The sequence below is a fragment of the Oncorhynchus kisutch genome, linkage group LG15 (genome assembly GCF_002021735.2).
Source record: "Oncorhynchus kisutch isolate 150728-3 linkage group LG15, Okis_V2, whole genome shotgun sequence".
Lineage (NCBI taxonomy): Eukaryota > Metazoa > Chordata > Actinopteri > Salmoniformes > Salmonidae > Oncorhynchus > Oncorhynchus kisutch.
The window spans coordinates 80,785,688-80,797,785 of record NC_034188.2 but is presented as its reverse complement, the minus strand read 5'-3'; the positions used below and the strand labels follow the sequence as shown (position 1 = coordinate 80,797,785).

Here is a 12,098-nt window from a genome sequence, read left to right as displayed (position 1 = left end):
CTCTCTTGCACCTGCTCTATGCACACTCACTAGACTCTACCCACACAAACTACACTCCAACACACACACACACACACACGCATATTAATGCCACACACACACACGCTCACTAGACTCTACCCACACACACACACACACACAGACCGTCTTCACATATGCTGCTGCTACTCTGTTTATTATCTCTCCTGATTGCCAAGTCACTTTTACCCCTACCTGCATGTACATACTGTATTAGCACAATTACCTCAACTACCTGGTACCCCTGAACATTGACTCAGTACTGGTACTTCCTGGATATAGTCTAGTTATTACCTCAACTACCTGGTACCCCTGAACATTGACTCAGTACTGGTACTTCCTGGATATAGTCTAGTTATTACCTCAACTACCTGGTACCCCTGAACATTGACTCAGTACTGGTACTTCCTGCATATAGTCTAGTTATTACCTCAACTACCTGGTACCCCTGCACATTGACTAAGTACTGGTACTTCCTGCATATAGTCTAGTTATTACCTCAACTACCTGGTACCCCTGCACATTGACTAAGTACTGGTACTTCCTGCATATAGTCTAGTTATTACCTCAACTCCCTGGTACCCCTGCACATTGACTCAGTACTGGTACTACCGGCATATAGTCTAGTTATTACCTCAACTACCTGGTACCCCTGAACATTGACTCAGTACTGGTACTTCCTGGATATAGTCTAGTTATTACCTCAACTACCTGGTACCCCTGAGCATTGACTCAGTACTGGTACTTCCTGGATATAGTCTAGTTATTACCTCAACTACCTGGTACCCCTGAACATTGACTCAGTACTGGTACTTCCTGGATATAGTCTAGTTATTACCTCAACTACCTGGTACCCCTGCACATTGACTCAGTACTGGTACTTCATGGTTATAGTCTAGTTATTACCTCAACTACCTGGTACCCCTGCACATTGACTCAGTACTGGTACTTCCTGGATATAGTCTAGTTATTACCTCAACTACCTGGTACCCCTGAACATTGACTCAGTACTGGTACTTCCTGGATATAGTCTAGTTATTACCTCAACTACCTGGTACCCCTGCACATTGACTCAGTACTGGTACTTCCTGCATATAGTCTAGTTATTACCTCAACTACCTGGTACCCCTGAACATTGACTCAGTACTGGTACTTCCTGCATATAGTCTAGTTATTACCTCAACTACCTCGTACCCCTGCACATTGACTCAGTACTAGTACTTCCTGGATATAGTCTAGTTATTACCTCAACTACCTGGTACCCCTGAACATTGACTCAGTACTGGTACTACCTGGATATAGTCTAGTTATTACCTCAAATACCTGGTACCCCTGAACATTGACTCAGTACTGATTATCCTTGTATATAGTCTAGTTATTACCTCAACTACCTGGTACCCCTGCACATTGACTCAGTACTGGTACTTCCTGGATATAGTCTAGTTATTACCTCAACTACCTGGTACCCCTGCACATTGACTCAGTACTGGTTATCCTTGTATATAGTCTAGTTATTACCTCAACTACCTGGTACCCCTGAACATGGACTCAGTACTGGTACTTCCTGCATATAGTCTAGTTATTACCTCAACTACCTGGCACCCCTGAACATTGACTCAGTACTGGTACTTCCTGGATATAGTCTAGTTATTACCTCAACTACCTGGTACCCCTGCACATTGACTCAGTACTGGTACTTCCTGCATATAGTCTAGTTATTACCTCAACTACCTGGTACCCCTGCACATTGACTCAGTACTGGTACTTCCTGGATATAGTCTAGTTATTACCTCAAATACCTGGTACCCCTGAACATTGACTCAGTACTGATTATCCTTGTATATAGTCTAGTTATTACCTCAACTACCTGGTACCCCTGCACATTGACTCAGTACTGGTACTTCCTGGATATAGTCTAGTTATTACCTCAACTACCTGGTACCCCTGCACATTGACTCAGTACTGGTACTTCCTGCATATAGTCTAGTTATTACCTCAACTACCTGGTACCCCTGAACATTGACTCAGTACTGATTATCCTTGTATATAGTCTAGTTATTACCTCAACTACCTGGTACCCCTGAACATTGACTCAGTACTGATTATCCTTGTATATAGTCTAGTTATTACCTCAACTACCTGGTACCCCTGCACATTGACTCAGTACTGGTACTTCCTGGATATAGTCTAGTTATTACCTCAACTACCTGGTACCCCTGAGCATTGACTCAGTACTGGTACTTCCTGGATATAGTCTAGTTATTACCTCAACTACCTGGTACCCCTGCACATTGACTCAGTACTGGTACTTCCTGGATATAGTCTAGTTATTACCTCAACTACCTGGTACCCCTGCACATTGACTCAGTACTGATTATCCTTGTATATAGTCTAGTTATTACCTCAACTACCTGGTACCCCTGCACATTGACTCAGTACTGGTACTTCCTGGATATAGTCTAGTTATTACCTCAACTACCTGGTACCCCTGCACATTGACTCAGTACTGGTTATCCTTGTATATAGTCTAGTTATTACCTCAACTACCTGGTACCCCTGAACATGGACTCAGTACTGGTACTTCCTGCATATAGTCTAGTTATTACCTCAACTACCTGGTACCCCTGAACATTGACTCAGTACTGGTACTTCCTGGATATAGTCTAGTTATTACCTCAACTACCTGGTACCCCTGCACATTGACTCAGTACTGGTTATCCTTGTATATAGTCTAGTTATTACCTCAACTACCTGGTACCCCTGCACATTGACTCAGTACTGGTTATCCTTGTATATAGTCTAGTTATTACCTCAACTACCTGGTACCCCTGCACATTGACTCAGTACTGGTACTTCCTGGATATAGTCTAGTTATTACCTCAACTACCTGGTACCCCTGCACATTGACTCAGTACTGGTTATCCTTGTATATAGTCTAGTTATTACCTCAACTACCTGGTACCCCTGCACATTGACTCAGTACTGGTTATCCTTGTATATAGTCTAGTTATTACCTCAACTACCTGGTACCCCTGCACATTGACTCAGTACTGGTTATCCTTGTATATAGTCTAGTTATTACCTCAACTACCTGGTACCCCTGCACATTGACTCAGTACTGGTTATCCTTGTATATAGTCTAGTTATTACCTCAACTACCTGGTACCCCTGCACATTGACTCAGTACTGGTACTTCCTGGATATAGTCTAGTTATTACCTCAACTACCTGGTGCCCCTGCACATTGACTCAGTACTGGTACTTCCTGGATATAGTCTAGTTATTACCTCAACTACCTGGTACCCCTGCACATTGACTCAGTACTGGTTATCCTTGTATTCAGCCTCATTATTGGTTTTATTGTGTTACTATTTCCTTTTTATTTAGTAAATATTTTTCATACTTTTTAAACTCTGCATTGTTGGGAATGGGCTCATAAATAAGCATTTCACTGTAAACTATTGTACTCAGCACATGTGACCAATAACATTTGATTTGATCTAACATCGGCCAGAACAAGACACACAGCAGTAAGGTGGAGCTACAGCGCTGGGCCTACTGTTCTGTTTTTAGACGTTTCATTTAGATCAATTTCCAGGCTGCGTCTTGTGGTCACACGGGTATGGGGGAGAGGAACTCACACTCCAAAACAAGCTGAGATGTTTGAAACACACACAATCCTCCATGGTGTGTGTGTGTGTGTGTGTGGGAGAGGAGTTCATTAGGGATCTCTTCCTGCTCTGATCTCAGAAGGTATTGGCTGCTGTAGAACCCTGCTGTGGGGTAAATACCATTGTTCCTGTAGGAACACTCAACTATACCAGGAATACAAAGATAGAGACAGAGAGATGTTTACTGTTTATTTCCCTTTTGTTTATTGTCTATTTCACCTACTTTGGCAATATAAACATGTTTCCCATGCCAATAAAGCCCTTTGAATTTAATTGGGAGAGCAAAATGGAGAGAGATATATGGAGAGAGAGATATGGAGAGAGAGAGAGCACGAGAGAGATATGGCAGAAGAGTGGGAAACAGTATGCTTCACCCCCTATGTGTGTGTTTACAGTAAACACAGTGCTGTATTTAGTGCACTATCCCTCCAGCCCTCTCTCTGTTTCCCTCCAGCCCTCTCTCTGTTTTCTTACCAGCCCTCTCTCTGTTTCCCTCCAGCCCTCTCTCTGTTTCCCTCCAGCCCTCTCTCTGTTTCCCTCCAGCCCTCTCTCTGTTTCCCTCCAGCCCTCTCTCTGTTTCCCTCCAGCCCTCTCTCTGTTTCCCTCCAGCCCTCTCTGTTTCCCTCCAGCCCTCTGTCTGTTTCCCTCCAGCCCTCTCTCTGTTTCCCTCCAGCCCTCTCTCTGTTTCCCTCCAGCCCTCTGTCTGTTTCCCTCCAGCCCTCTGTCTGTTTCCCTCCAGCCCTCTGTCTGTTTCCCTCCAGCCCTCTCTCTGTTTCCCTCCAGCCCTCTGTCTGTTTCCCTCCAGCCCTCTCTGTTTTTTCTCCAGCCCTCTCTCTGTTTCCCTCCAGCCCTCTCTCTGTTTCCCTCCAGCCCTCTGTCTGTTTCCCTCCAGCCCTCTCTCTGTTTCCCTCCAGCCCTCTGTCTGTTTCCCTCCAGCCCTCTGTCTGTTTCCCTCCAGCCCTCTGTCTGTTTCCCTCCAGCCCTCTCTCTGTTTCCCTCCAGCCCTCTGTCTGTTTCCCTCCAGCCGTCTCTCTGTTTCCCTCCAGCCCTCTCTCTGTTTCCCTCCAGCCCTGTCTGTTTCCCTCCAGCCCTCTGTCTGTTTCCCTCCAGCCCTATGTCTGTTTCCCTCCAGCCCTATGTCTGTTTCCCTCCAGCCCTATGTCTGTTTCCCTCCAGCCCTCTGTCTGTTTCCCTCCAGCCCTCTCTCTGTTTCCCTCCAGCCCTCTCTCTGTTTCCCTCCAGCCCTCTCTCTGTTTCCCTCCAGCCCTCTCTCTGTTTCCCTCCAGCCCTCTCTCTGTTTCCCTCCAGCCCTCTGTCTGTTTCCCTCCAGCCCTCTCTCTGTTTCCCTCCAGCCCTCTCTCTGTTTCCCTCCAGCCCTCTCTCTGTTTCCCTCCAGCCCTCTCTCTGTTTCCCTCCAGCCCTCTCTCTCTCTCTCTTATGCTTGTACCCTTTATTTCTCTCCAAAGTAGCCCCCACACACACACACACACACACACACACACACACACACACCCACCAGGTGTTTTAGTGAGGAATGTTTGCTAGTAAACCCTAGCTCCACACACACACAAACAGTGCATAACACTCTGAATCCTTGTGGGTCTGCGTGTTTAAACGTGCTAGGTAGGCCTAGTGCTCTGAGGAATATCTCCCCCATCTCTCTGTAACACACACATGGCCTGGAGGAAACACCCAAATTCCCTCACAGACACAGACACACAGTGAAATGTGTAAACTGGAGTGGGCATAGGTTGAGGTCAGACCAGCAGAAGAAGTAGAAACTCCATAGGCACCAGATAACCTCCAGACAACCTCCAGCCAACCTCCAGCCAACCTCCAGACAACCTCCAGACAACCTCCAGACAACCTCCAGACAGCCTCCAGACAACCTCCAGCCAACCTCCAGACAGCTTTTAGACAACATCTGTTTCTCCTCTTGTAGCTCTGTAAACCACCACTTTGTTTCTACACTCTCATCCCTTTACTCCAGCCATGTTTACTTCAACAACACATCCACAGTTCATCATCTCTCATCCCTTTACCCCAGCCATGTTTACTTCAACAACACATCCACAGTTCATCATCTCTCATCCCTTTACCCCAGCCATGTTTACTTCAACAACACATCCACAGTTCATCATCTCTCATCCCTTTACCCCAGCCATGTTTACTTCAACAACACATCCACAGTTCATCATCTCTCATCCCTTTACCCCAGCCATGTTTACTTCAACAACACATCCACAGTTCATCATCTCTCATCCCTTTACCCCAGCCATGTTTACTTCAACAACACATCCACAGTTCATCATCTCTCATCCCTTTACCCCAGCAATGTTTACTTCAACAACACATCCACAGTTCATCATCTCTCAACCCTTTACTCCAGCCATGTTTACTTCAACAACACATCCACAGTTCATCATCTCTCAACCCTTTACCCCAGCCATGTTTACTTCAACAACACATCCACAGTTCATCATCTCTCATCCCTTTACTCCAGACATGTTTACTTCAACAACACATCCACAGTTCATCATCTCTCAACCCTTTACTCCAGCCATGTTTACTTCAACAACACATCCACAGTTCATCATCTCTCATCCCTTTACCCCAGCCATGTTTACTTCAACAACACATCCACAGTTCATCATCTCTCATCCCTTTACTCCAGCCATGTTTACTTCAACAACACATCCACAGTTCATCATCTCTCAACCCTTTACTCCAGCCATGTTTACTTCAACAACACATCCACAGTTCATCATCTCTCAACCCTTTACCCCAGCCATGTTTACTTCAACAACACATCCACAGTTCATCATCTCTCATCCCTTTACCCCAGCCATGTTTACTTCAACAACACATCCACAGTTCATCATCTCTCATCCCTTTACTCCAGCCATGTTTACTTCAACAACACATCCACAGTTCATCATCTCTCATCCCTTTACCCCAGCCATGTTTACTTCAACAACACATCCACAGTTCATCATCTCTCAACCCTTTACCCCAGCCATGTTTACTTCAACAACACATCCACAGTTCATCATCTCTCATCCCTTTACCCCAGCCATGTTTACTTCAACAACACATCCACAGTTCATCATCTCTCATCCCTTTACCCCAGCCATGTTTACTTCAACAACACATCCACAGTTCATCATCTCTCATCCCTTTACCCCAGCCATGTTTACTTCAACAACACATCCACAGTTCATCATCTCTCATCCCTTTACCCCAGCCATGTTTACTTCAACAACACATCCACAGTTCATCATCTCTCATCCCTTTACCCCAGCCATGTTTACTTCAACAACACATCCACAGTTCATCATCTCTCATCCCTTTACCCCAGCCATGTTTACTTCAACAACACATCCACAGTTCATCATCTCTCATCCCTTTACCCCAGCCATGTTTACTTCAACAACACATCCACAGTTCATCATCTCTCATCCCTTTACCCCAGCCATGTTTACTTCAACAACACATCCACAGTTCATCATCTCTCAACCCTTTACTCCAGCCATGTTTACTTCAACAACACATCCACAGTTCATCATCTCTCAACCCTTTACCCCAGCCATGTTTACTTCAACAACACATCCACAGTTCATCATCTCTCATCCCTTTACTCCAGACATGTTTACTTCAACAACACATCCACAGTTCATCATCTCTCAACCCTTTACTTCAGCCATGTTTACTTCAACAACACATCCAGTTCATCATCTCTCATCCCTTTACCCCAGCCATGTTTACTTCAACAACACATCCACAGTTCATCATCTCTCATCCCTTTACTCCAGCCATGTTTACTTCAACAACACATCCACAGTTCATCATCTCTCAACCCTTTACTCCAGCCATGTTTACTTCAACAACACATCCACAGTTCATCATCTCTCAACCCTTTACCCCAGCCATGTTTACTTCAACAACACATCCACAGTTCATCATCTCTCATCCCTTTACCCCAGCCATGTTTACTTCAACAACACATCCACAGTTCATCATCTCTCATCCCTTTACTCCAGCCATGTTTACTTCAACAACACATCCACAGTTCATCATCTCTCATCCCTTTACCCCAGCCATGTTTACTTCAACAACACATCCACAGTTCATCATCTCTCAACCCTTTACCCCAGCCATGTTTACTTCAACAACACATCCACAGTTCATCATCTCTCATCCCTTTACCCCAGCCATGTTTACTTCAACAACACATCCACAGTTCATCATCTCTCATCCCTTTACCCCAGCCATGTTTACTTCAACAACACATCCACAGTTCATCATCTCTTATCCCTTTACCCCAGCCATGTTTACTTCAACAACACATCCACAGTTCATCATCTCTCATCCCTTTACCCCAGCCATGTTTACTTCAACAACACATCCACAGTTCATCATCTCTCATCCCTTTACCCCAGCCATGTTTACTTCAACAACACATCCACAGTTCATCATCTCTCATCCCTTTACCCCAGCCATGTTTACTTCAACAACACATCCACAGTTCATCATCTCTCATCCCTTTACCCCAGCCATGTTTACTTCAACAACACATCCACAGTTCATCATCTCTCATCCCTTTACCCCAGCCATGTTTACTTCAACAACACATCCACAGTTCATCATCTCTCATCCCTTTACCCCAGCCATGTTTACTTCAACAACACATCCACAGTTCATCATCTCTCATCCCTTTACCCCAGCCATGTTTACTTCAACAACACATCCACAGTTCATCATCTCTCATCCCTTTACCCCAGCCATGTTTACTTCAACAACACATCCACAGTTCATCATCTCTCAACCCTTTACTCCAGCCATGTTTACTTCAACAACACATCCACAGTTCATCATCTCTCATCCCTTTACTCCAGCCATGTTTACTTCAACAACACATCCACAGTTCATCATCTCTCATCCCTTTACTCCAGCCATGTTTACTTCAACAACACATCCACAGTTCATCATCCCTCATCCCTTTACCCCAGCCATGTTTACTTCAACAACACATCCACAGTTCATCATCCCTCATCCCTTTACCCCAGCCATGTTTACTTCAACAACACATCCACAGTTCATCATCTCTCATCTGTGGCAGATGCACAGACAGATGACACGGCTCTCTCTCTCTCTCTCTCTCTCTCTCAACCACCACTATTTATCAGTGCTCTGAATATCAGCCAGCACGATTTTCATGAAATGCTCCTGAAATATACTGATGCCTCATCTGTCTGTCTGATAGAAAAGGGAAGTGTGTGTGTGTGTGTGTGTGTGTGAAAAGGGAAGTGTGTGTGTGTGTCACATGAGCGAGAGGCATGAGAGAGCTGTAAATGTGTGTGAGGTGATGACATGATGGCCACCAGTGCATGTGACATGACATGTGTGATGTCTGTGTTGTTTTGCCTGACCTCGTGACCTGACCAGGTAGCCCATGATGTAACATGGAGTGGATTGGTGATGCTCATGTTATTACACAGAAGTAGCAACAATGGCTGCCCATCCAACCCACTCTCAGAGAGGACAGGACACGGGCCCTCGTTCAATAAAACCCTTTTCCTCCCTTCCCTGAGCACAGTTTCCACCTTTTAAGTCCACCCTGACCATCAGCAGAGAAATGGGGTGACTGTTCTGATGGCTCCATGCTGGGATGTCAACACGAGCTTATAGAGAATGTGTCACACTGACAGTGAATTCTAAGCAGCCAACACAACAAGCGTGTCACACTGACAGTGTGTCTCTCTGTGTGTGTGTGTGTGTGTGTGTGTGTGTGTGTGTGTGTGTGTGTGTGTGTGTGTGTGTGTGTGTGTGTGTGTGTGTGTGTGTGTGTGTGTGTGTGTGTGTGTGTGTGTGAAGACCCCTCTGGTTCGGTGAGGTACAGTCTAAATACCTACGTGCAAACTGACAGACACGGGCTGGGTATGATTGGATGTAGGCTTCATAGAAAGGATTGTGGTTAAAATAGGCCTACTGTTGGCTGTAGAAAACTTAAACCGAGATGTTGTGATGATGAGTTGACAGGCGAAGAAACTAACTTTTCCTGACAATCCTAGCTAGTTAGATAACTAGTTAGCAAGTTACAATGTAATAGCATGTCTTAAGAACACAATCTATTGATATAGGCTGTTACACTGTAGCCACAGACGGATAGAATAGTTGCTGTGTCCTACTGACTGGCTTCTAGATATTTGATTAGTTGCCACGATGTGTCCCTTCCAACCATGGGACAAATGAAAGCCAGACAGCTCAGAAGTTTAGAAACCATCTAGCCAGTCTATCCTGAAAAGTAAAGCCACACTTTTACGAAGAGAACATTCAATCTGGCTACTTACAGCACACACAAAGCGTACGCCCCGTTAACACTTTCGCTATCCCGAACCAGGAAACTCCCGTCGCGTCCCGCGCGGGCCAGCAGCTCCTCGGCAGCAGCGCGACTCAGGTCCCGGTGATACCACAACGGAGGCGCTAGCCCCAGCGGCGACACCCCGCCGCCACCGGCCATCGCCACAGCCCCAGAAAACACACGGTTTCCTGAGTTAAACAATCTCAACGAGACGATAAATCCGGCAGTTAGAGTGCAAGTAGTGTGAGTCCGAGTTGGAAAACGCGAGAAAACTGTGACGTTAATAGTTTTCGATGGGTCGTTTCTGTAGTTTCCTCCGTTCCTGAAAGTCTGCCATGGAGGCTCCGCTGCTTTCGCGCTTCCCACGGAAATCAGCCTATGTAAATCCTGGAGATGGAGCGAGCTGGAGAGGGAGAGGCATAGCAGCTACAACGTGTATTTCAGCCAAGACTAGGCCTCACAACAACAAAAACTTCCTGTTGTGTGGTGTGCGTGTTTATGCAGCTAACTGTTTATTAACATAGTAATAATTAATACTGGTTCACTTAATGTTTTTGCAGTGTTGCATTTTCTATGTGAGGTGTGAGTCCACCTAGTGGTCATGACACAGAAGTGCTCCCACAGAACTGTGACTTGTTTTGAAGTTGTAATTTATTTTGTAAACCAAGCCTGATCCTTCAACCTATTCCTAAAGCTTCATCCAAGCCCAATTTATGTTTAAAAGAAGTGCTTTGTCTGCATCAACACATGCACACGTACACACACACACACAAAGATGGCATCCCTTGCCGCGTTCTCAGAGAATGCGCAGACCAGCTGGCTGGTGTGTTTACGGGCATATTCAATCGCTCCCTTTCCCAGTCTGCTGTCCCCACATGCTTCAAGATGGCCGCCATTGTTCCTGTACCCAAGAAGGCAAAGGTAACTCAACTAAATAACTATCGCCCCGTATCACTCACTTCTGTCATCATGAAGTGCTTTGAGAGACTAGTCAATGATCATATCATCTCCACCTTACCTGTCACCCTAGACCCACTTCAGTTTGCATACCGCCCCAACAGGTCCACAGACGATGCAATCGCCATCACACTGCACACTTCCCTATCCCATCTGGATAAGAGGAATACATATGTAAGAATGCTGTTAATTGACTATAGTTCAGCATTCAACACCATAGTACCCTCCAAGCTCATCATCAAGCTGGAGGCCCTTGGTCTCAACCCCGCCCTGTGCAATTGGGTCCTGGACTTTCTGACGGGCCGCCCCCAGGTGGTAGGAAACAACATCTCCACTTCACTGACCCGCAACACTGGGGCCCCACAAGGGTGCGTGCTCAGCCCCCTCTTGCTCAGCCCCCTCATGTACTCCCTGCATGGCTATGCACGCCTCCAACTCAATCATCAAGTTTGCAGACGACACAACAGTAGTAGGCTTGATTACCAACACCAACGAGACAGCCTACAGAGAGGAGGTGAGGGTACTCGAACTGTGGTGTCAGGAATACAACCTCTCACTCAACGTCAACAAAACAAAGAAGATGATCGTGGACTTCAAGAAAGAGCAGAGGGAGCACCCCCCTACATTTTAAGTTCCTCAGCGTACACATCCACACAGACAGTCAGGAGGCTGAAGAAATGTGGCTTGTCACCTAAAACCCTGACACACTTTTACGAAAGCACGACAGAAAGCATCCTGTTGGTCTGTATCCCCGCCTGGTACGGCAACTGCACCTCCCTCAACCACAAGGCTCTCCAGAGGGTGGTGTGGTCTGCACAATTTATTTTAGGCTCAGGAGGCTGAAGAAATGTGGCTTGTCACCTAAAACTCTGACACACTTTTACAAAAGCACAACAGAAAGCGTCCTGTTGGTCTGTATCCCCGCCTGGTACGGCAACTGCACCTCCCTCAACCACAAGGCTCTCCAGAGGGTGGTGTACCTTTATTTAACTAGGAAAGTCAGTTAAGAACAAATTCTTATTTTCAATTACGGCCTAGGAACAGTGGTTTAACTGCCTGTTCAGGGGGAGAATGACAGATTTGTACCTTGTC

The 12,098-nt window shown here is 45.8% G+C and overlaps 1 protein-coding gene across 1 annotated transcript in view; it reads right to left on the bottom strand.

Moving 5' to 3' along the window:
• Nucleotides 1-10,557, bottom strand: part of LOC109879391 (phosphatidylinositol 3,4,5-trisphosphate 5-phosphatase 2A-like) — an 89,038-nt gene extending 78,481 nt beyond the window's left edge. The window contains 1 exon segment of the mRNA XM_031791168.1: nt 10,039-10,557. Within this exon segment, the coding sequence (XP_031647028.1) occupies nt 10,039-10,208 (170 nt within the window). The 5' untranslated portion in view covers nt 10,209-10,557.
• Nucleotides 10,558-12,098: the final 1,541 nt, after the last annotated feature.